The sequence below is a fragment of the Athene cunicularia genome (assembly GCF_003259725.1).
Source record: "Athene cunicularia isolate RWA chromosome 12 unlocalized genomic scaffold, athCun1 chr12_part1, whole genome shotgun sequence".
Lineage (NCBI taxonomy): Eukaryota > Metazoa > Chordata > Aves > Strigiformes > Strigidae > Athene > Athene cunicularia.
The window spans coordinates 18,147,400-18,171,719 of record NW_020799116.1 but is presented as its reverse complement, the minus strand read 5'-3'; the positions used below and the strand labels follow the sequence as shown (position 1 = coordinate 18,171,719).

At 39.7% G+C, this 24,320-nt stretch overlaps 1 protein-coding gene across 2 annotated transcripts in view; it reads right to left on the bottom strand.

Moving 5' to 3' along the window:
• Positions 1-1,837: 1,837 nt before the first annotated feature.
• PRKCD (protein kinase C delta) overlaps positions 1,838-24,320 on the bottom strand; it is a 30,295-nt gene continuing 7,812 nt past the window's right edge. The window contains exons 4-17 of one of the 2 annotated variants that reach the window (XM_026857239.1): positions 15,752-15,908; positions 15,082-15,113; positions 14,331-14,416; positions 13,849-13,978; positions 13,126-13,226; positions 11,909-12,005; positions 10,385-10,518; positions 9,538-9,711; positions 8,910-9,001; positions 7,295-7,357; positions 5,005-5,143; positions 3,998-4,186; positions 3,623-3,751; positions 1,838-2,367 (exon numbers count right to left, since the gene is read on the bottom strand). In XM_026857239.1, the coding sequence (XP_026713040.1) occupies positions 2,209-2,367; positions 3,623-3,751; positions 3,998-4,186; positions 5,005-5,143; positions 7,295-7,357; positions 8,910-9,001; positions 9,538-9,711; positions 10,385-10,518; positions 11,909-12,005; positions 13,126-13,226; positions 13,849-13,978; positions 14,331-14,416; positions 15,082-15,113; positions 15,752-15,908 (1,682 nt within the window). In that variant the 3' untranslated portion in view covers positions 1,838-2,208. The remainder of the gene's footprint in view (positions 2,368-3,622; positions 3,752-3,997; positions 4,187-5,004; positions 5,144-7,294; positions 7,358-8,909; positions 9,002-9,537; positions 9,712-10,384; positions 10,519-11,908; positions 12,006-13,125; positions 13,227-13,848; positions 13,979-14,330; positions 14,417-15,081; positions 15,114-15,751; positions 15,909-24,320) is intronic. The other variant, XM_026857240.1, reaches the window with a different exon arrangement.

The following is a 24,320-nucleotide window of genomic DNA, read 5'->3' as shown; positions in this document are numbered from 1 at the left end:
GGTTAAGTAGATGGCAGTGAAATTGCAGGGGTACTTGTCATTCTGAAGGATAAGGACAAAATTAAGTACTACTTTGTGGTTTTAAATTGTATACTCAAATTTTCATGTCTTGATCCTTGTATACTATTGGGTGGTAGCCACTTGTACCTTCCCTGCTAGGTGGAAGAAGTGTTTTCTTTACAGTATATTTTATATTTGGGGGGAGGTAATATTTGATTTAGAGCTTTCAGGCTGCTTTCTGGACAAAGTTCTTTATCTCCATCTTCCTGGTAGGAGGGTGGCCCAGATGGTGATGCTGGAGCAAAACCAGCCATTTGCTGTATGCCAGCCAGCCACCGAGGTGCTTGAAGGTGTGTGACCTGGGGACCTTCACCTGCTGGTGGCTGTAAGAAGCCAGCACCTGTGGCAGGGCAGCTCCCTGTGCAGGTGGTGCAGTTAACCTGTTACCTGTGGCATGCTGAGGAGAAAGAGTGTAGTTGCTCCACAGAGGAAAGGAGATGTCTTGACCCAGGGGCCATGAGTACAGTCAGGCTGGTGGAAGCCAAGCTTGTGGCAACAGAGGGGCTCCAGGTCGGCCAGGCAAAGGGCAGCTGATAACGTTGCTGGGTGAAGAGCAGGGTCCCTGCTGCACATGTCAGGCAGCCCTTGCTCCAGAGCAAAGCAAGGAAGTGTAGTGAGCAAATGCTCCCACAAGCAACTGCTCCTGCTCGCTGTAATCCATGACAGGTTCTGGTTGTCCATGTGCCCAACTGCTGGCAACACCTGTCTGCTTGGAAAGCAGAATAACCTGCTGAAAAATAGCAAAGCAGAAAGGACTGAGCAGGTTCCTGGAAGTGGATAGAAAGAAGTTTGCTGCTCTCCCTGGCAGCAACTTGCAGCACGGTGTGCATCTCCCCCTCTGACTGGAGTTTGTGTGCGTGCGGTGGTAACTAGGCAAAGCCCCTGTTTGAAAATGCCAACTGTGGGCTGACTATTCCAGCCTCCAGCTACTGTGCACTTAGATGACATCCAAGTCTCACGGGCTCTGCCTGAATTATAACAATAAGCTAAAGCTCTTCATCAGAAGAAAAACAAAGGCAGCACTTTATTTTTCTGAGTCTATGAAGTCTTACTGGGGAGTGAGCAGCTTTGTCCTGCTTTCAGGATTAACAGTCTGAAACTACCCAGCAGCTACAGGGTGCTCTTAAGAGCTCTGGAGCATTGTGTAACTGGGACAAAATGATAGTCACCAGGACACTTTTTCTGCCTTCTCAGTGGTTGAGAAAATGAAATAATTTGCAATAGTGTTAAAAGATACAAAAAGCTTTAGAGAAGCAAGAGGCCTTGCTTCACTCTGTACTTTAGAGCTGACTGCAAGGAGAAGTGTTTTGGAAAGAGCTTTGTAGTAATTACATTAGTTTCTTGTTAATGGTTAAAAATCTAAATTCAGAAGTAGGTATTGCAGCAAAGCAGGATCTAGTTTTGTGCCCTTTCTACAGCAAGTAGAAGGAGCCACAGCTGCCATATTAAGACCAAGCAACTAAAACTGGAAGAAAGCAAGATGTTTCTGCTCTGGCAGACCAGGCACAAGGTACTAAGGCTTTACACCACCCTTACCTGTCAGTTTTCTCCTGGTAAGCTGCTGTGACCATGTTGCATATTTCTATTAAAAGGAAGTGGCGTTTAACAGCAGAAATTCATATTCGTAGGATACTTGGGCCTCACTGTCTTATGCTTATACTGCCTGGGAATAAGTATTTTGCATGATCAGTGAGGCCTGACTCTGCTTGGCACTGACTGCTCTGGCAGAGACACAGGCTTTAGAAAAAAGTAGTGAGTAGTTCAATGTAACTTTCTTTTAATTGAAGACAAATAAAAGAACCAAGGGCTCAAACACTTTTTTAAAAAGAAGACATCTGTTCCCCAGTGTCTTCTCTTGAGCAAAATATACAGCATATATATGTATATATATATAACACATAACTACATTCAAGTACCAAACAGAATTTACATTTTCCCAAATAGAGAAAATAATGCACATGATTCACATACCTTAAACCTGACCATGCATAAAAACTGCTGATAAATCAGCAGTTGGACATAATCACACTACTGTGTATTATTATTCTTAAGTATTGATGTCATCATCAGAATACATAACACTTAGCACGGGGAGGTTTTGGTTTATAAAGTTTAACCCTGCTTTAAAGTCCAACTCTGTTCAGAGACTTATTTGTCTAAAATCTGTTCAAATTTGGGGTTAATAAAAGAAAATCCATCAAACGCAGACTGATCCATGGACTCAATCAGGTTTTTGTCACTGTAAGACAATTTTGGCTTCTCACTCAGAAATTCTCTGTCGAAGTTGTTGTAGTCGCTTGCTGACTTCTGTGTTAAAGAGAGGGAAGATAGTTTGAGACAAACTTTTTCACTTCTTCAGAACAAATTGTTTAAATACCAAAGGTTAAGAAGTTGTTACTGAGCTCCCTCCCTCCTCTCGCCGACCCTTTACAGAAAGAAAATCATTTTTTTTTTTTTTGCCTACTGTAACAACACTTAAGATTATAACTGGGCAATTGTTTTCCACTAACAACAATAAGCAAACAGCACCAGGTCACTCTGGAGAAGAATAACCTGGATTTGCCAGAATGTTTCATAGGTTTACCCAACGATTCTCTGTTGACAAAAGCAATGTAGCTCTTCACTTACATTTCAGTCTGACATTTCTTGCCCTTAACCAAAACTTGTAAATTCCTGAAAGCTTTTTACTGTCTGTACTTGCTGATGCCCTGTTGCAGCTGCTTTGTGTCTGGATAAAATATTTGTGTATGTTTCATAAAAATTCCCATTATTAAAGACCATGCTTTGCCCTCTGAACCTCCCAAGGCTACTGTTTGTAAGATCCTACACTTCAAAGTGCATTTCTGTGAGAACATGCAACATGAAGCCTTCCGTTCTCAAACAGGATAAACTCCTCCACCGAGTACGTAAGTACATTTTAAAGAGACTGTGTTACCTCCAGATCATTTTACCTGTACCAGTACTGCATGGAATAAAAATGGTTTGGATTTTTAACCAAGTGAGATGAAGCAGCAGCATCCCACAGTGATGCAGAGTGTGAGTAACACACGGTCTGTTCTTTAGATGTTTTTTCAAGTGACATTAGGCATGTACACAGCAAACAATTCTAAGTTCAGTACTACAGAGAATGCATCTTTTTGCCCACTTGGGACTCTTGGATGAGTTTGAAACACCACAGACATAATGCTTGTACAGAATGCCTGCAGGTAGTTACCAACTGCATAGCCTCAAGTTACTGGTCATTCTCCCACATGACATCACAGAAAAGTGCAAGAAAGTATCAACAGTTCTAACACTGAGAAGAATGGATATCAGAACTATTAGTTGATTTTCCTTGAAAGAGTATAGGAAAACAAGTCTTAGTAGAAAGATTTCAGGGCAGAGGACTGTAGTGCATATTTTTATAACTGCACCATCCAAGAACAATGGGGTTTGAGACAGTTATGTATCTCATTTATAAAATGTGAAGATAAAATTGCAGTAGGATAGTTTGAGCAAGTTAGAGGAATCACCCGTTAGCCCTAGGCTGAATGTGCTACTACAAAGCGAAGAGCCCACATACCACTTTTGGCCTGAAAGGAGGGTCCACCTCCCTCTTCTCTAGCGCCATCCAGTTGATGGTTTTGAAGAAAGGATGGTCCCTGATATTCCCAGTGACCCCAAGTCGTCTTGTTGGATCCCTTTCAAATAGCTGCAAGAGAAGACACCCAGTAAAGCCTTATGCCTGCCCAAAAGGTAGGTGGCAGTGGAAGAATAAGGGGTATACTGCTAAAAGAACATAAGGTGCAAACAGACCATCAGTAATGAATCAGACCTGGCTTCCCCTTTGTAAAAGTAATTTGCTTGCTGATAAACAGCAGCTCCTTCTGAAAGCCTAGATTTGTCCCTCCCCAGGCAAACACAGCACTGTGACCCACTCACTGATCACCAGCCCTACCTTCTCTAATATATCTTTCGATTCCTTGGTAATCCAGCGTGGGTAGTGAGGGATGTCCGCTCGGATTGACTCAAACAATTCATCTTCATCATCCCCATGGAAAGGGGATTGACCAATAAGCATCTCATACAGCAGGACCCCGAATGACCACCAGTCCACAGAGAATGTGTACCGCAAACCTTGCAGGATCTTGTTCCACGGAAGTGCAGAGGAAGAAACACAAGTAATTAGTAAAAGGCAGCAATATATACCAAAGACCAGAGGAAGGATTTTAACGGAGAATCTTTAATAACGGGGTATTTAGAGAGAGAAAAAAAATCCAGGTATTTGAATAATATTTGACACTGCACATCTGTAGTTTCATCCTTGGCTGCTGTTGGTAGAAACGTGGACAGCTCAGTGGACAGGTCTTTGCTCTCTCATTCAGAAATTTTCTCCATTAACTTTAGATAACTGTATACTTGGAAAACATCTAATTTCTTTTCAAGATGAAGGGAGAAGCAAGTAGCAATGAAAAGTAGATTGCTGCCAGACAGACTGACACCATTTGTAGTTTTAACAGCTATCTCATTTGAACTACTTTGAAAATCATGTAAAAAACCCAACTATGAACACAGGGAATTTGACTTAGTGAGATTCCCTTTAGAAGCTGGTTTTGCTTTAAATTTTGGTCGTTTGCACGGGCACAGGTCTCTTCACCATCTGAAGCACACAAAGATTCATTTTGCAGGAGCTCTATGCGTATGCTAGTTATAAAGGCGTAAGGGAAAACTAGCTGTTCAAAATCTGAATGTTAGAATGAGTAGCTATAGAGTATTTACAAGTCGTATTTACAAGTCTCAAGTTCCTTCTATAGAGAACTCAGGATTTAGTGTGTGTTTCTTCTGTGCTCATTAGCCTTTTACATTTCTGAACTATTGCTCTACAAAGAGATGATTAATCACAATGGACATTCTAACATCAGTGTATTAAATCCATCCCTGTGTACGTGGCAGTGACATACTGACCTCAGGAGCAATGTAGTCTGGGGTCCCACAGAAAGTGCTCGCTTTGTTCTCCCCAACAACGTTTTCTTTGCACATTCCAAAATCAGCTATTTTGATGTGGCCTTCTTTATCAAGCATCACATTGTCCAGTTTTAGGTCTCTGCAAAAAGTGTTTGGAAAAAAAGTTATGTACAAGCAAGTCATTTTTGTATGTGGATACATGCAGTTTTGTCACTGATAAATACCTACTGTACATCATACAAAGAGGCTTTTCAAGAAAATAATCATCAACACAATACATACAAAATTGTACTTCGAAGGCAGTAGGGAGAAGGGAAGAATTCTCTCTTGTCAGAGTAAATAAGAGGCTGAGGCGTATATAGTGTGTGACCTTATAATCCTCAACATTTGCTTTCTGATCCAAAAAGCACATCCAGTGCTGTTGCTCCTGGAAGGAGGCACAAGTTAATGCCCCACCAGCTGACACGGTGCTACACCAGCTCCGTAGCTCAAAAGAAGGACTGTTGGATCCTTAGAGCATTTGGCAGGACCATGAATGTTTGAAGCCTGCCCAACTTTTAATAGTACCTGTGACTTGTTCCTAGTTACAGCACAAGGGGGTTCATGGGTTGCGGCCATGGTCTCTGAAGTGCCCTATTCATGTCTCTTTTTCAAAATAACACTATTCAATCAAGTAAGAGGTTTTTAACAACAGTTTCCAAAAGCTACATTCCCTCCCTTTGACTGTGTTGCATTTTTTGTCCATCTGGCTGCAAAAGCACATACCAAGGAGGGCAGGCTGAACAGAAACTGAACAGCCCTTCTACTTACCAAGACAGACTTGAACAGAGCAGATAATTTTACATGAGAACAGGGCAGTCTTTTCTCCTTGGTAGCTAAAGTTTCCAGTATTGGCTCCTTGCACTGCTCAGATGTGAGCTGTGGCTTGAACCAAGAGTCCCTGATCTAATGCAACACACCATAAATCCTTCCATGTTTGGACATCAGCTGCTGTTCACCTGAGTAAATTGAATATATTTGAGATGGGGAATACTCACGGTAGCTTTGGGCACTATACTTGCCTAGCTACAACAAGTTTTGATGTCTTTTGTATGGATGTGCACTTAGATGCATTTCCTACCTGAATTGCTCCAGTCAGATTCTGTGATTATACTGGTAATCATCCTGTATGAGATGAGGGGGGGGAAGTACCTTTGGTTTTGCTGGTGTCTTGTTGGAAAATGGTACCCTTTCTCTGAAAATACTTCATACTCTGAAATCTCCCTCCAGGAGTATTCTAATATAATGTAGGGAAATTTAACAACAAGCCTAAAAATGCTCTAGAAAATCTGGGATGGAAGGATTTTGTGCTGATGACAAAATATCCTGGAGTTTGATCCTCTCCTGGATCTGCAGAGGGCAGTGAGAATACAGTTGGGTACAATAAGTACCATCCTGGGTTATGCTGTCTTCTTTGAGGGGCAGATAGGCTTTTAAAATCATCCTTCTTCACCAAGGAGGTTTCCTGTAATGTTCATCCTCTTTACAAACACTCTGTGTGAAATAGGGGTCTCTAACTTCAGAAAATTGCTTTAAAGGATGGGTGCTCCAACAGATAATTCCTGTTTCTATGAAGGAAAATGGACAATACCTGATGTCTGGGGCACATTTACCTAAGTTACCTTGTGTAACTTGCTCCTAAGCATGCAGCTGTTACCCTTCATACCTGTTTGTTACAGAGGTAAGAGCTGCCTGAGCAAGCGGTTACCAAACAGTGCTTTAGAGCTGGGAGTGGGGTGAAAAGGCTGAAGAAAGGAAATTGAGAGGAAAACTACTTTAAAAAAACCCTTTCTGATTGCTTGTAGCATGGGTATTTACAATACGAAGCAGCTGATGGGGATCTGGCCCCTGATATTTCAAGCTGGTGAGGCAGAAGCATGAGTGCTGCGGTTTCACAGAGAAGGCGAAGGCAGACAACTTTCACCTCAGTGCTTTTCACAAGGTCAGTAGGAATCAATAGCCTCAAGGACCCTCTCCCTTGCCTCCAAACTAAATAGACTCATGATTTGAAGGAGTGTTTAAAAATAACTGAAACAAAACCACTTTTGTGTAACGTAAATAACATTCCGTCATTCTGGTTGCCAAGGAAAAGACACACAGATATAGACTCATCTCAGGCATGTTAATAGCCTTGGAATAACATCAGATCTCTGACAGGCAGCTTTTACTTGTTCCATCAATCAGTAATTCAGAGATGCATGAAATGCTAAGACAACTCACAGGTCCCACACTGGAGTTAGTTGGTACTCACCTATAAATAATGCCTTTGCTGTGAAGAAACTGTAGCCCACATAAAATTTCAGCCCCATAAAACCTGAAAAGACCAAAACATCTTTTAATCAATCTTGCTCAGTTAAAACACAGTCAATGCAGCTGGCCAAAAGAGTCCCTCTTCATGGAGTGAGAAGTATCGTACACTACTTTCAATACTAATATACCTGTGTTTATATAGCTGGGTGCTGTGATGTGCCAGTTAATCCCTTCAGCACACATCTGCAGTATCTAATGCCCAACAGTAGAGGGGACACGACAGCAACTTGTCTTAATACTTCCTTCCACTTCCATTAGGGGACACTGTCCCTTTTCTACTCTCTTAAACTATCCCTGTATGTTTTTAGCGATATGCACATGCCTTTCCACAGACAGCTCCCGGGAGCTCAGTACCGGCAGGCTTGCTTTAGGAAGGACCCGGCCCTAGCAGCTAAGTTAAAAATGGACCTCCCCTATCTCCCCCTGCCCCGCTGCAGCAGACAGACTGAAAAGTAACACTGCTTCAGGGGCATTCTCCTCAAAAAAGGAAGTGATAATCCAGAGGACATGAAGGAAAACGGTAAGAGAATGCTTCCCTTCACCCCGGAAGTGTATTAAAAGCTTTTTAAAATTATTTTTTAATTGAACAAACAGAAAACTATTTTCACTTCTGTAGAGCAGAATGAATATTGACCCCAAATTCAGAAATAGGTCTGGAGGATGGCAGGAGAGGCTGCCAGCTGCACAGATATTTGCTGGAATGCAGGTAAGCTGGAGGGGCTTTGGCCAGACTTTTGCTGGGGAGAGTGGGAAGGGAGCTTGCCCTGACCTATAAAGCCTCTTGTTAGACCAGACCCCTTGATCTGATCCCATCCCCTCAGTTTCCTCAGCACAGCTCACAGTAACACAAGTAATTGTCCAGTCTGGTTATACACCAGCTCTGGTGCTTACAGGTAGATCCACTACCCTGCACTGTTACTTTAAAGGTTTTGTGAGCATCTGTTCAACGATACAATTAAAACCCTCATGCTTTTGGGTAAGAGAGGTAGAAACTGACCTAAAACTAAAAAATTATGATAGGTAAAATAACATTTTTGCAGCTTGTAAGTCTTCAGCTCCAGTGATCTTTAAGCCATAGGTAACTGACACAATTACACTTGCTGAACAAAGTGCTTATCCATTTTATTATGTGGAATGTGCAGATTATCCTTCTGTACTCTCATGTCAACTTAGCAATACTAGTAATTAATATAAGTGTTGGGATTGTTTTCTCATGTTGTTTTCCAATTTTTCCATCCAAATACTGTCCTAAGGGACACAGAAGCTGTACCTTTTGCTTTTCATTGCTGGCTCATGTTGCAGATTACTTAGCATCTCTAGGTACAAGCATTCCATAAAGTAAAACATCACACTTACTGCATAAATTAAGAAAACCTAACACCACACATCATTAAGTGAGCTTCTTCATTGTATTAAGCCAGTGCCTTGAAATACCTTTTCAGTCATCAGCCACTGAAACGTGAGTGGAAGACTGCATGTAAGTACTGCAGAACTAGAAGCAGTAAAACCAGAGATGAAAATCATTCAGTGATAGAACTGAAAGGTTGTGGACTTACGTTGCTCTGTAAAGGTCAAAACGCCCCTTGTCTTGTATATGGAACATCAGGTCTCCCCCATTCAGGAACTCCATAACAAAGAACAGATGATCCTGTTTGCAAATAACCAAAGAATGGAAAAATTACGGATGCTATTGCAAGCACATATGATATATCAATGGGCCTACGGGGGACCAAGCATCCACTTTCCTCCTCTCCTGAAGTATTTCTCTATTTCATGCACCCCTAAGAATGTATGAAGTTCCTACAGATTAGAGTAGCCTGGTCTTGTAAAGCTTAATAGCTGATCTTGCAGTCTGCAGGTTTCTATACCTAAAACCCCATACATTTAAATAGACATACTGACTTCTACCTGTGACTGTCATCTTTTTTTCCTTCACTGAGGGTAAAGTTAAGATCAAGGAGTTAAACTGCCTCTTATTTCAGACTGTATAGATGTTCTGCTGGTCTCATCAACGTATGTGGGGGTCATATTTAGTTTCTACAAGGCCCATGAACTACTGCACAGAGCACAAGAAAACAAAATTTAATTCTTGCATCACTAGTTACTTTCACTTGCCTGCTGGTAACAGCATTCATTAAAAGGCTGTATCTGTTGGGCTGGTGTTGCCATTGGGCTTTTTCTTACCTTTGTCTGAAATGTGCAGTAAAGATGTGTGAGAAATGGATTTTCCCATGCAAGTGCAAGGACCCGCTTTTCCACCATGGTACATTCCACATCATCATCAATTAGCACCACATCTTTTTTCAGAGCTTTGATAGCAAAGAATTCATTCTTCCCTTTCAGCTCAGCAAGCAGAACCTACAAAAAAATAAAAGATGAGATGACAGCACATGTAGGCAAGACTGTTGCTGACTGTATCAATGAGGGAAAGCCAAAGGTGTTTTTATAGCAGGTGCAATGACAATTAAAAAACATTTAAATGGAAAAGATGAGTGAGGTTTGGCAAGGTGAAGTTGCTGGGCATAGAGATGAGGAGATGGGGCTCAAGGACCACATAACAGGCACAGCAGCTTCCAGGGCAGTTTTTCTGTCAATGTCTTGTGAGTGTTATAAACAGAAGATATGTAAAGCCTGTTCCCTCATTAGAGCGGTAGTTCCACAGCAGACAGAATCTGTGGAGGTCATGCTGCTCTCCCATCTCCCCCTGCCATTGCACTGGAGCATTATGAGGCTGTTTCCATACGGTGTATGAACATAAAATATCCTTCTGCTCTGTGGTGCTTAAAGGGCAATTCCTCTGCCTCGATACTAAGTAACAGAAAAAACTTGTACATTACGAATCTCTTTTGAGTTTAGACAAGATTCAGGCAATGAATTTCTAGTGTTTTTGACAAAGATGACTATATTCAGTTCTGTTAAAACATTATCTACCCAAACAACTGCAAGACCTGTCTGGCTAATGGAAATAGCCCATCACATTGCAGAGATCAAGCAAGGCAGTCACCTTAAGCTCTATAAGTTTGTCACATACCTTTCCAAAACTTCCTTTCCCTAGTACTTTATGGAAGACAAAGCTGTCTATGTTGAATTTTCTCCTGCTTGCAATTCGCGACGCTGTCTTGGCTGTGCTTCCCTCCCAGAGTTTATCGTACTCGCTGCTATCTGCTAATTGAAACAGTGAGTTTAAAGTACAATACTGCATGACTCAGATCCCCTGCTAAGAACTGGGTACTGACATGCTATTTCAATGCGTCTGCTGCTGGAATACTGGAGAACCTAAATGTAAGGGTCAACTCCTGTAGTTTATAACAAAGTTTAAGTTACATGAGCATACTTGATAGTGTTGGATTTTAATTGAATCTGTGATTGTTTCTGATGCTGGGTTTAGGCAATACGTAGGCAATATAAAAATCAAAGGCCCTAACTTTCCCCTACAACTAAGACACAGAGCATTATTTAGAGAAAAAGATACTTTACAAGCTGTTTTTCTTCTGTTAGCAGAATAGGCTAGTCCCTCAGCCTAAGCAGAGAGGCCATAAAAAGATCCAATTTATGTCCAATGCTGGCTAAGAAGCATGATCATACAAGTTAATCCTGATTATATCCCTAAAATTAATAACTGTACTTTTTTCCTGTTTTACCTCCACTGTATAGATCTGCTGGGTCACTAATAAGATACTGATGACAATCAGGAGATAATATCATGTATGCCCCACAAGCTGCCCAGCACCTGTGATAACCCAGGGACGAATTACAGTGGCTGCACCCTGATTTAGTATTACACTAAACTACCTCTGTAAGATTTTTGGGTTTTTTTTCCCCCCCTCTGTTCTGGCAAACCAGAACAAGTATGATAAGTAGTATGAAAATAATTTTCTTACTGGGCATTTCAACATAATTAGTTCCATGTATGGATGAATATATAAAACCCTGTACCACTCCAAAACTACCCTTTATCTCTTACTGAGCCTGGTGATTTCCATCTGGTAAAAAGTGACTACTTCTGTTGCATTTATTTTTGCATAAATCATCATAGCTTAGCAGTTATGAAAATAAGGCTTATGCAATGCTACATACAATACTATTGCTTTAGCAATAGTAAAGAAAACCAAAACAAAACCTTACTCTGAACTTGTGGAGATAGGATTCCAGGTACTACCTGAACTATTCAATCTCAAATAGCTAGCACTCGTCATTGGTTTCTATTGGTTTGTGAACAAATCAAGATAATTAACAATGTGCATGGGAAGCGTGCTGTATGCGCGTGTCTGGTTAGCAAGGCATCCTCCAGCTCCATCATGGGGAACTGAGCTGCAGTAAAGCAAGCATTCTGCAGAAAGGTGGGTATGCTCATGGACTAAAAAGTATTTGTCAAAAGTTATATAAGCATTTTGTGTGTCCAGGAGAAGGTAAAAAGGATTTTTTTTTTTTTTTAAACAGTGCATATTAAAAATAAATTTTCTATCATAAGGCAAGAATGAATAACTACTTAAATCGTTAGCTTGTGTAGGCTGGTAGGTAAATGACTAAATTAAAACATTGCAGCTTTTCTCACCTGTTGTATCTCCTCCTGGAGCTCTAGGTTTCTTATCAAAATCTTGATAAATACCAACACTTTCTACAGATCCAGAATCAGACCTTCGTGTAGATTTCTGAGGAGGGAAGCACTTATAATTATATTTGTGCTATTATTTTAAGAAATACTTATAACAATAGCTGTTAAATGTAACACGATGGCAGTACAAACTTTTCTTTTTAATTATTAACTCCTAGTACATATCTTTTCTCAAGAAGTCTGGTTCACAGACTGTTTAACCACATTCTTTACAGCTTCAGATCAGCCAATTGCTTTACTTCCTTCACGGCAAGAAAATAGTAATTGAAATTCCTGAACAGTCTATGTTGTTATTGTTCGTTGCAAAATTATCTATAACGGTTTGAATCCACAGTGGGAAGAATTTAAGCTGTTGTAAAATGTCCCCTTGGACATATGTTCATCTGAAAGAGGAGATGGGAATCACTCTCACAGTGGACATGCTGAAGTCGTATCTGTGTGTAACATCTTTAGCACATGGCAACAAATTTTTTTATATGGAAGATCCCAGAGATTACTAATGAAAAGATCAAGCTTTTCTGTGTCATGAAAGAGCTGGCACAAGAGCTCTCACTGTTTTCAAAGTAAATATCCTGTGAAAGCTTAGGAACACTCAGCTCAGAGGAAATACTGTTGGCTTTTGTGACATTTTCCTGTTTTAATTTCAGACCTTGTGTCTCAATCTTTATTTGCAAGTCAGAAGTTAACCACAAGAGACAGTTATGCTGCAGCAGGAGATGAACAGTGTAAACTATAGGGCGAGTGCTAATTCCAGAGGAGTTTATATATCAGATTAATAAAAACTGAGAATATCTGATATATTTTTTCTTATTATTTATAAGAATATACAGACTAGCATTATGATACCACTGTTTATACAATTAAACAGAAAGGGAGAGAATAACCTTGGCATCACAGAAGAATGAAGTTGGAATTCAGGAAACCAATCACCTTTTTAAAAGTTCTCTGTGAGGTAGGATTTCACACACCCTACCCCACCCAATTTCAACTTTCGGCTATCGACATCTTTGTTAGTCTTTTTACTGGTCAAATTAAAAAGAGAAAGCTGTTTGCATTTCCTCCATTCCAAACTCCATAGGAGTAATACAAAAAAGATGAAGTATAAAACGCTCTGAGAACAACTAATTAATTACCCGAAAAGTGGCAATAAAGCATACCTGGCTAACTTGATTTAAAGCTTCAGCTAGCAACTTCTGGTTTATTCCACATAAGTTTGCCACCTTCTTCTGGCATTTATGATGCACATTCATCCCACATTCTGAAAGAAAGGTAGGGACAGTTATACAAGCATCAAGAAAATACTGCCTGACATTGCAATGAAAAGGGCCGTTTCTCTGTGCAATTCAGAAACCTTGTTATTATGACCAGACTGGACATGGATCTATCACTGTTAAAGACTAAAACTGCAATTTTATTCACTCAATGAAGGCCACAAAAATTGTTCAAACGGAAAAACCTCCAATCATCATTACTATATTCTCAAAATCTGTTACAATAAAGATTATCTTCCCTTCCTGTGGGAGAATTATAAAAACGGTATTTGCAGTAAACACCTTCAATACACTTTTAGGCGCTACCTTGAGTCAGATTCACCAAATTTCACCTATTCCCAAAGCAGTAATTTTTTTTATATTCAAGATTACACCTCTGCAGCATGTTTTCTGACTACATTAGGAGCTCGCCTTGGCTGAGGTGTTACATAAGTGCCTGTTTGTCTCTCTCTAGTACAAAAGCTTTTTCAACCACATGTGGATGAGATGAATCCCATTCTATATAACACACAGAAATGCACAGTGTGTAGCAACAGGCAATCTCTAGTGGGGGACAGAACACTGGAAAAGCACGGAGATGCCCCAGCTGCCCTCCCTCCCCCTCTGTACCTTCACATTTGAGTCCTTGTTTGACCAGCCCCCAGAGCAGGCTGCCGCAGTGGTCGCAGAAGGTAGGACTCATGTAGTTGTAAACTTTGAAGCGATGGGGCATGTCAATGTTGAAGCGTTCCTTCTGAAACTGAGGGCAGTGAGAGGGGTGAGGCACTCTACCCAAAACACAACCTGTTTCTTACAGACAACTGCTTGGATATTGCACAGCTACAACAATGTTACCTTCAATACACCAGCCTTAACATCCCTCATCTAGCAGTGAAAGAATCTGCCCACCCCCCTGCAGGGCTTTTAACTACTTTTCTTGCTTGAAAAGTTTCATCCACTACACATTAGGTAGTCTTCAAGAGAAGACTGTAAGTTGGGTTGTAGAGCAAACCACCTCCCAAATGGACTTGGCTGCTTCTATAGAAATTTTTGTTAGTTCAGGAGTGTTTAATTACATAACTACACTCTAAATATATTGTTCCAGCTCTTACCATTGTGTCCCTGCTGTTGGCTGCAGTACCAGTACACCTCCCAATGATTTTATCAATACATTTCTTATGAATAGCAGCATTGCATTCTTCAAGATATGCACAAGAAAAAAAAAAAAAAGGATTTAATCAGATATAAATACATGGGACGAGGTGTTCACATTTCATAGCATAATGTGAAAAGTACATTTCTTTCCATCATACTACATACACCAACCCCTTTCTTTTCTATCAAGATGATCTTTAAGCTGATTCCCCCCCATTTTTTTCTTTTACCATAAACTCCATTTCTAAACTAAATCTGCCTCCATTAGGCAATGCCACCAACATCTGATAACAGGAGGACAATATTATGTTTTTGAGCATTACCCTTTGCTATCTCCCTTCCTGCTTGGAATAATGCACAAAAATCTATGCTACGTCAGAAGTGCTTTTCCATTCTGCTGTAAAATCCCTCAATAGTTGTAATTAATTTTAGAAAAGTTTTCACAAAAATAAATAAGTGCAACTTATCAACAGCATTACACACTTAGGAAAAAAAATAGCTAACTGTAAATCTTGATGATAAAAAACACAGGTAGGAATCATAATTAGACAGCCTTAGGTTACCATGCAAAACAGATGTTTAACATCTACTACTAACATATGGTGATGATACACTGTGCCACGCATATTTACAGATGACTTTTCAACAGTAACAGATCTACAGACTCATGTGGAAAGCAGTACAAGAAAAAGGTAAAACTCAACTTACGCCTACATTTGTATCCCTGCTTGTTGAGTCCCCTGAAAAACAAATGATAAACAAAATCAAAAACATAGATTTGCTGGAATAAAAGGTGGGGTTTTTTTATTTTAGTTTTACCATGTCAACCAATCAATTCTTTGTTTATGGGCTTATTTATTCCAGTTAGGGCTTATTTATTCCAGTTAATAAACAGGTCTAAATTCTGCTATTCAGAATCCTCTGTCTCGGGAAAGCAAGGCTTGGAAGATAAGGTAACGTGTTTTGATAGACCAGCAAATTAGGATGGAAACCCAGAAAAGACAAGGTTTCATTCACATGGGAAATCCTCCTGATCTGATTTACTACAAAAATGACCTTACTATGAAAGGGATCCAGTTTCTTGCTTTCTGTGGGTCTTTACTCTGCTATCAGCCACCTCACATCTCAAAGTTTGAGCATTATTTTCTCATATCCATCCATTTCATTCTCTTGTGAAAGAGCTGCTGTTGATTATGGGCCAGATCTCACCTGATGCTGATGGATTTTTTTGTCAACTGTTTCAGTGGCAAAAAGGTTCAAGTTCTATTCTTTAATGTGAAAAAGATAACTATAATTCTTCAGATTTCAATATACCTGAAGCAAGTTGTGCAGTTATTTGGCCCTTGGGGGCTGGGGAAGCTTAGTGTTTCCTTCTTACCATACAAAGTCTTTGCAGACAGAGCAAAATGTAGGTTGTCCAAAGAAGGTAGCAATAAATTCATGATTTTTTATGTAGTGGATTTTGGCTTGCTTGATTGCTCCTCTCCTGTTTATAGTCACTGTCCCCTCCTCTTCCCTCAATGACTGTTTGCAGTCTAAAGGGGAGACAAGAAGATACACTTAATAATTAAGGGTATTACAAAGATTAATATTTGCTTTTCCAAAAGGTTTGTTTTGTTTTTCTGTTTCAAACTTTTGTTTCTATTTATTTTACACTTGCATTCAGAAGACTTTCAGTCAAGGGTGGAACACATGCACGCACTGGTTCCTAAGGTGTCTCAGTGTCCCTGCTTGCAAGCACTTTCCTCTCCTGCTCATTCAGAAGCAGCAAATGAGCTGAGAAGCAGAAGCAGGAATGGAGTACAGTTCTGCTAAAGAAATGACAACTGCAATTGTTTCTTGAAAAAAATATGATCTCCCATACGTTATGTGATTTCCATGAAAGAGAAATAAACATTTCATTGGAATCAGAAGGGTCTTCTTCAGCAAAAGCCTTTTCATGCTGCTGCTCTGCATGCCCTCCTGAACCAGGACTACAGCAAAAGTGCAGGTGAAGTGCTGCAGGACCTCCTGAGTCACCACCAAACCATACAACTGCAAGATGGGTTTCTTCTAGCCTCCAGGATCATTAAGCAGCGAGAACAAACGAGATTTTCAATTAGACACTTCCATTATGCTGTCTCATAACACTGATGCTGTATCTGTCAACGTGTCTCAGTCTCATTCCTCTCCTCTCCTAGCTCCCATGGGGTTAGGCTCTCTACTATAGTATATAACACTACATAATACTATAGTAATAATAGTACACACTGTAGCATGTATGTAACATCTAATACTATATTGCATAGAAATTACAATAGTATTAGCGAAGAAATAAAACAAACAAACAAAATTCTCAGGCTCTGAGTCCAAGCAGCTCGTACAGGTCCTTCATTTCAAGTTATAGTTATTTCCACTAAATTCCAAGGAAGCTTCCAAGTTTCTCTTACAAAAATGAGTATTTTGTGTCTCTCTTTCAGACTATATATAGTCTTACTTAAACATTTTGAAGATAATAGGTGTTTGTAACAGGGGTAACCCCACGACCGTGTATTGAGAGAGACTGGGTAACCGGTAACTTAACCCTAGGACACCTTTCTGGTCAACAGAGGGACAATCCCATCCAGGAGGAAAACAGAAAGGCTTGAATCAGCAACGAGGAGCTGATCGACTGCTAAGTGCATCAGCTCTGGCCAGCAGCTTGTGGGTCCCTCCTTAGTGCTGCACAGTTTAGGGTAACAGGAGATTGCCTTTTGCAGGGTGGGAGTTTTCCACAACAACATAGTAAGGAAAAAGTCAGAAGAGCATCTTCCCCGTTGTCAATACAATTGGTTTTTATTTGCTCCATTGCACTGCTGCCTTTTATCAGTATCAGTGGGAGCTTTGCTTTTTATACTGATAGAAACAGATTTGTTTCCTTTACGAAGTCACACTAACTGCAATGCACGAGTTTACTAAAAAGTTACCCAGGAGCTCTGTTTTTCTTGTTGACAGCTGTGCTTGGTTTTTGTAATTTTATTAGCTGCCTGACACCACTGCTACTCCAACAGACCACTGAACCAGGAACACAGTCTATCATTTGATACTACTTCAAGTGTCCTGAATTAATTTATCAGTCACAGCCAACAGCAGCCCGGCTGCCGCAGCATGTACCGTCAGAAAAGAAAAGAGAGATTAAGGAAAGATTAAGCACAGTACTGAAAACAAACATCAAAAAAATGTCCCTGGGTTTTGCCACTAGGTATTAATACACTTTTCTGAGAAAGTGGCCATCTGGTTCAGACAAAAACCCATCCTGCCTCCCCCTGAATAAAGCTCACAAGATACACTCTGACACCCTGGCACTGCGTACACCACTGCATTACCTCCTCCCCTCCATGAACAGGATTCATTTCTGCTGTTCAAACAGGCTACTGAGTTCACCCAACAAAAACTCCCATCAGCTGCTGCACTTCAGCTTGTCGAAGTCTGCAAACAGTACTATCTCTTTGTTTAATCCTGCTGAGCAAATACACAGACCTCACCCACTGTTCCTCAAATGCTTCAGGGAAACCACACTCTGAAATGTGTGTGCAAAGAAAACAACATTGTTGAGAGTCAGTAATACTTGATATTGTTTGCTGCATGAAAAGGATGTCTTCATAAGGGTGATTTAAACCACAACAGCAACAAAGCAGAGAAAGGCATGTTGCTTTATAAGTGTGTACTCTGAGGAGGCAACGTGTGATGGAACAAAATAAGGGACAAAAGTCAATCTCTAAAGTCTGTAAGACAAGCAAACCAACTGTTTAGTGAGGAACTAACAGGATTCACCAGATGAACAGGACACAGCTTCTCCTCATACTGAAATACTTGTAGCAATTTAGCATTGTTGATACTGTCTGGAAAAGCCTCTGATAGAACTTGATCAGGATACGGGAAATTGGTGTTTCCTCACTGTCTGCAACACTGATACCCAACTTAATATGTGAGACTGGCATCTATTTTTTGAAGGTAATAAGATAATCACTTAGTTTGTACAAAGAAAGGAAAAAAAAAAAGGAGAAAAAAGCCACTTAAATATACTTTAACAGCAAAAAATCATTGAACACAGCAAAATTTCAAAAATCTGCATGTGAGAACACAGTGTCTTCACAACTGGCCACCTTATTAAATGCCTTTGCCAAAACCAACCAATATATCAAAGTATAGCTGAAAACACTTTTGAACGCTTCAGAAGAAGCTGAGAGGTTTGGACAGCAGCTACAAATCAAGTGTGCCTGAAGCTGAAATGACTCTGAAATTGTGCAGTTCATTTCAATTTACTATGGGCGTTTCACAAGTTATCTTTAATGGGTATATTACGGTCGATGTGTATTACTCCAGAAAAGTTTTAAGACCTTCAGCCAACCGTAGCCTCAACTAGGGAATAAAGGCTTTATTTCAAAGATGCAGAAAGAATTAACAATTGTAAGGAAGTAACTTTCCCAACAACTGTATGGATGCAGGGTGGAGATGGGGGGGAAGGAAGGAGCACAAAGGGAAAGCCTTTGCTTCCCCCTCCAAGCAAGCCAGGATTTCCACAGATCAAACACTTGTCCTGGGCAGGCACACGGTCAGAAACAGTCATGTACAAACCAGCTGAATCAGCAAGTAGAATCCAGGTGACCTTTGTGGCCTGGACCTGAAATTAATCATTTTGGACCCAGCACACACCATTAAACATAATCTATTTCCCCTATTGAGAACTGTGGTTAATATTTATCACTGACAGATCATTCATATATTTCAAGGTCCCTTCTCAAAACTTGCAGCTGATCTGACAAAAGCACCCAGAACTCCTCCGTGCCATATATTCATTAAGAAACCATTAAGCATGCCCGTGAATCAACAGTGCAGTTCTCCAGAAGCGCTGTAAACATACCATTATATACACTATTTCATTTCAGTGCCAGTTCTTCTGCATATTTCACAGTCCTTAGAGTCACTAACATAACATGCAGCCCACAGTCTGGAAAACATTTGCTAAAACAATATTGCTAGCACTCTGCTGACCTGTAATAAACCTCAAGGTGAGATGTCAGATTGTCTCAACTGAACCTCAAAAGTTCAAGGACAAAAGAAAATAGCCTCCACAATAACCCTACTAGATTTTTTAAAAGAAAGAATAGAAAAATATTTACAGTCTTCAGAGATCATTTTTTTTTATTTTAACTTACTGATTTCACAGTTCTGTTTATGAACAGATGAAAGATAACAGTGCTACTATCAGAAACTGAAAACCAGGACTTCACTTCAAACAGGGACAGGCAAAACATCTTCTGAGCTAACTGGCTGCTCAAGTTGAGATTTGCCTGAAACGTCATAATAAACTATAAAACCTACTAATATTTCTATTCAGTGTTCTGCTGTTCTACTGCCTTGCACTTGGCTTTGAAAGTTAAGTGTGCCTTCAGGTCAAGAAAAATTTAATCTCACAAAGCAATCATTAAAAAGGGAAGCTTGTTGCTCACAGAGGAGACTTTCCTGATACCAACCGTCTCAGAGGAAAACTGCTCTTTAACCTGGCCTGGGAGAGGACTGCTTTACAAATCATCTGTTCAAAAAAAAACCAAAAAACCCCCACCCACAAATATTTATAGAAACACAAATTTCCCCAAAGTCTACATTTTCTGTGATGCGAACTTACTATGTGAAATAATTCTGGTTTGGGGATAATCACAACATTTCATTTACAGGCAGAGTTTTAGTATTGTTATGTATTTCTCTCTCCTTTTTAACCATCTCCACCATTCTCAGTACTTGTGGATTTTACACTGCTAACATTTAAGTAGCAATACCAACAATTTGCTATGGTACAAACCGATACTATTTCCTCCCAAAGCAGGCACATAATACCAAATTATGTATCTCAGCCCAAAGCAGTTATAATACAAGCTTTAGCACAAGTGATCAAAACGGGTGTTGCAAACTCTTAGAAGCACCTTTATAAAAAGGTATGTATACTACATGTAATCATGTATGTGTTTCTACTGTCAGAAAAACTACAAGTATGTCATGCTCTGCTCTGTGCAGAGACTGGGACACGCACAGGACACAGACTTCTTGCCTGCTCCTCTAAATGAATGAATGAATGAAGTCCTGCCTTGGCCACTGAGCCAGCACCTACTTTCTGCCTGACGCTTAGCAGAGTCCTGAGGTGGACCACTGCAGCTACTTTTAAGACGTTTCTACTGAACTCCTCTTTCATAGGCATTAATGAATTCAATGGTCTTTCACAAAAGTGCTAAACCAGAACACAAGTGCTTTTTAACAAGCGCTGCCTTTCAGTCCAGGAGAAATAAATCCCATGTCTACACTACAGTCTTTGCAGTGCTCATACCATCTGCAGAGCTGCTGCGCTAACACGGTCTGTGCTCAGCCGTACAGAATACTTTTTTTAAAAAAAATTCAGTGTTTTGGTTAACACGTCTGCACAGATAGCCGATATAGCATTCACTGTGGTAAAACAGGGAATAAACTGGAAAATAGGTTTTATCTTTTCTGTTTTAAATTACAAACGCACAGTAAAACCAACCTTTAAAAATACAGCATCTAAAGTCAAATTTCTTGTGAACATATAAGCTATATCAAATCTTCTCTGCTCTACATATTAGCTACCTTACCAACCAAATACACTGCCAACTTTGCGTTTATGAAATTAGGACATCTGCAAATGTTTGATTTTCTTGAAGAAAATTAAACCAGAAAATATTTTTATTAAATTCATGCAATCATAGCTCTAGATGCAGATTAAAACAAATACTAGGTGCCACTGAATAAACTACCACAACTGCCAAATTTCTAGAAATAGTATTTTCTCAGTTAAATAATTAAATCATACCAACTTCCCCATTTAGAGTGATAAGGCTCAGTTCTGGCTTTGCAGCCCTCATCATTATTTAACAATAATGTGACAATCCTTCTCCAACATACCTATCCATTGAGAAACTTGTTCTAAATCTTTATTTAGACCCATACAATATGTAGACTGTGATAAAAATCTATTATTTCCTCTATTATTTTTCACAGATAACTCAGAAAAATTCTAAAATCTCATGCTTCCCCAACACTCAACACACAGAGAAAAATATTCAAAATATATGCAGTGCTCTGGTTCATGTTCCTCTCTCAAAAGTCAGATACTTGAGATATCAAAAGTTTGCATGCAAATTACTCACCTTCTGATACATCAAATAGCATTTTAAGGAAAGAGTTCACTAACCCTTTCTCCAGGAACCTAAAGCCAGGCAAAACAGCAATTCAGAAATCAAAACCAAGACACAAAGATCCTTCCAAAGCCTCTACAGCTGCTAACACCACGCAAGACACTCAGCAGTACAGCAAACCACCTCTGTGATCCTGGATTTTCTTACTCGATAAGGTCATTAACTACACTTGAATAAACAAAGATCAAGCAAACCATTAAATGCATTGCAACTCCCACCCATTAAAACTAAAGCTGCTTTACAGAATTATAACCTAGTTTCAATACTACAACGAGAGATGGAGGGGCAGAAAGAAAACTATATTCTGAAATAAAAATGGGGGTCAGCACCCTGTTCTCATGTTCCACGCATCAGAAGAAAAACTTGTAACTTCCAGCACAAGCTTATTTTCAAGTCACAGGACAAAAGACAAAAAAGTTCTTTGACAGGTCAAAGTCAGGGCTCTGCAGTCCCTGTTTTACAGGGTCTAGAAAGAAAACCACCTCTAAGACTGTGAAGGCTTTTCATATATAGCCCTAAGTTAACTGCCCAGGTCCCAGTCTGCAAAAAGAATATACAAATGAAAGGTCTCAGCATAGCCTACGATGGAGCAAGTTTTAATACCAGTTTATTCCATGAAAATTTTTCTCAGATAAATCTGATAAAGGAGCAATAACATGCTTACTTCTCAATACTGCTACCTAACTTCGAAACAGAGAAAAGCAGTTTTTTCTAAAGATGGCAGAATGTTTGCCACTTAGAAGGAAGGGTTGAAAACCAACATCTTTAGTTTGCAAAACAAGCCAAAGAAAGAATTAGTCACTATTGCAAAGTGCTTGGAGATTTCCAAACAAAAGGTAGCACCTATAGCTCAAATCACAGAATCGTCTAGGTTGGAAAAGACCTTGAAGATCATCCAGTCCAACCATTACCCTAAACACTGACAGTTCCCAACTCCACCAGATCCCTCAGTGCTATGTCGACCTCACTCTTAAACCCCTCCAGGGATGGGGACTCCACCACCTCCCTGGGCAGCCCATTCCAATGCCCAAGAACCCCTTCTGGAAAAAAATGCTTTCTAATATCCAGTCTAAACCTTCCCCGGTGCAATTTGAGGCCATTACTTCTTGTCCTATCACTTGTTACTTGGTTAAAGGCTCATCCCCAACTCTCTGCACCCTCCTCTCAGGTAGCTGTAGAGGGCGATGAGGTCTCCCCTCAGCCTCCTCTTCTCCAGACTAAACAACCCCAGTATCTTATCAAAGATACTAATGGTAGCAATACCTTTTTTAATTAAAGGTAATTAAAAAAAAATTTTTTTAAAAAATTAGGGAACAACTAAATTACCAGTTTCAGAATAAGCCTTTTTTAGTATTTTAGAAACACAGCTACCATACCATTCTGTATGGAAAGGAATGTCAGAGAAAAACCAAAACGGTATGTGCATAGGAAGGAATGTGAGCTGTCTCCGAGCTTTCAGCTATTAACTAAGGGTTTTAGCAATGTGAAGAATGGAAGTTAATACAAACATCCCTCTAACACACTAACCATCTTCTCTGCTCTAAGAATGGTAACTGCTAATTTAACTAGAGAAAACATTTATAGCACTGCAGTGATGAGCAAAAATCAATCAGTGTCTAGCAATACATGGGTAGTGATACAAGGGAGGTCTATAATTTTGAGGATTATTACGTTAAAATGTATTTATGTTTGATGTGAACACTGCAGATATCAGATGGAGTGATTTCCTTTCCAAAACATGGATGTATAAACGTCTTGAAAGGGAGTTTCCACTGCCTCTCTGGATTGGTTACCAAAAAGGTATTGGTAAGTAATTTTCTATAAAACACAAGGTAAATAGGAAGTTGTTGCAAAGTATAAGATCTAATAAGAGCATTAACAAATAAATCTTAACTTGCCAGATAAAGTATGATTGCATGACTTAATGATCTGTTTAGTATTTAGACTTCATCCACTACCATCTGCAATTCCTAATAACAGCTATGAAAAGAATTTCAAGAAGATTGTATCTATTTTTAAATTATTTTGATCAATAACTAAGTACAGTTATTTTAGTACTTAGAGCACACATGTATAGTACCTTCCTACTAACAGCTAATAGCAAATTATGGAAGGTTTTCACTTCATCTTCTATGGAAGGTTTTCACAAGTCATCTTTACTGTTCCTCATGTCTGTGTTGAGAGGAGGAAATATGCTTCAGCCTCATCAAATAAGCACCTGAGAGCACTGAAGTTGGTTTTGTACAGTTTTGGTTGAGAAACTTTTATGATTCCTGGACAAACGGATTTGTGTAGGTCTTATTAAGTAGTTTCTCATCACACCACCACCCCATGAAACTGTCTTGCACTGGAAAGCCAAGACAAAAGTTTCCCAATATAATGGCTCACAACAGTTTGAAAGCAAACCAGAATGAGAGCTTCTTACCTTCAGAGAAATGCTCTTCCTTACAAGCTCTTCAGTGTCACACAATTTTTTGAATTTTTGCTTTAAATTTTCATAAAAGAGACCAAAATAATGAGTATATAAGCTGTTTCTTTGCCATTGCAAAGATAAAATGTTGACTCTGAAATGTCACGTATTGAACATCACATTCTATCTTTAGTAGCTTTTCTAGTAACTGCTAAACAGATAGCACATACGCTACAAAAATGTATGGTACCTTCAGAATTAACTTGTTCTATGAGAGTGGAACTATGTTCCCTATATGGGGGCTGTCTCTT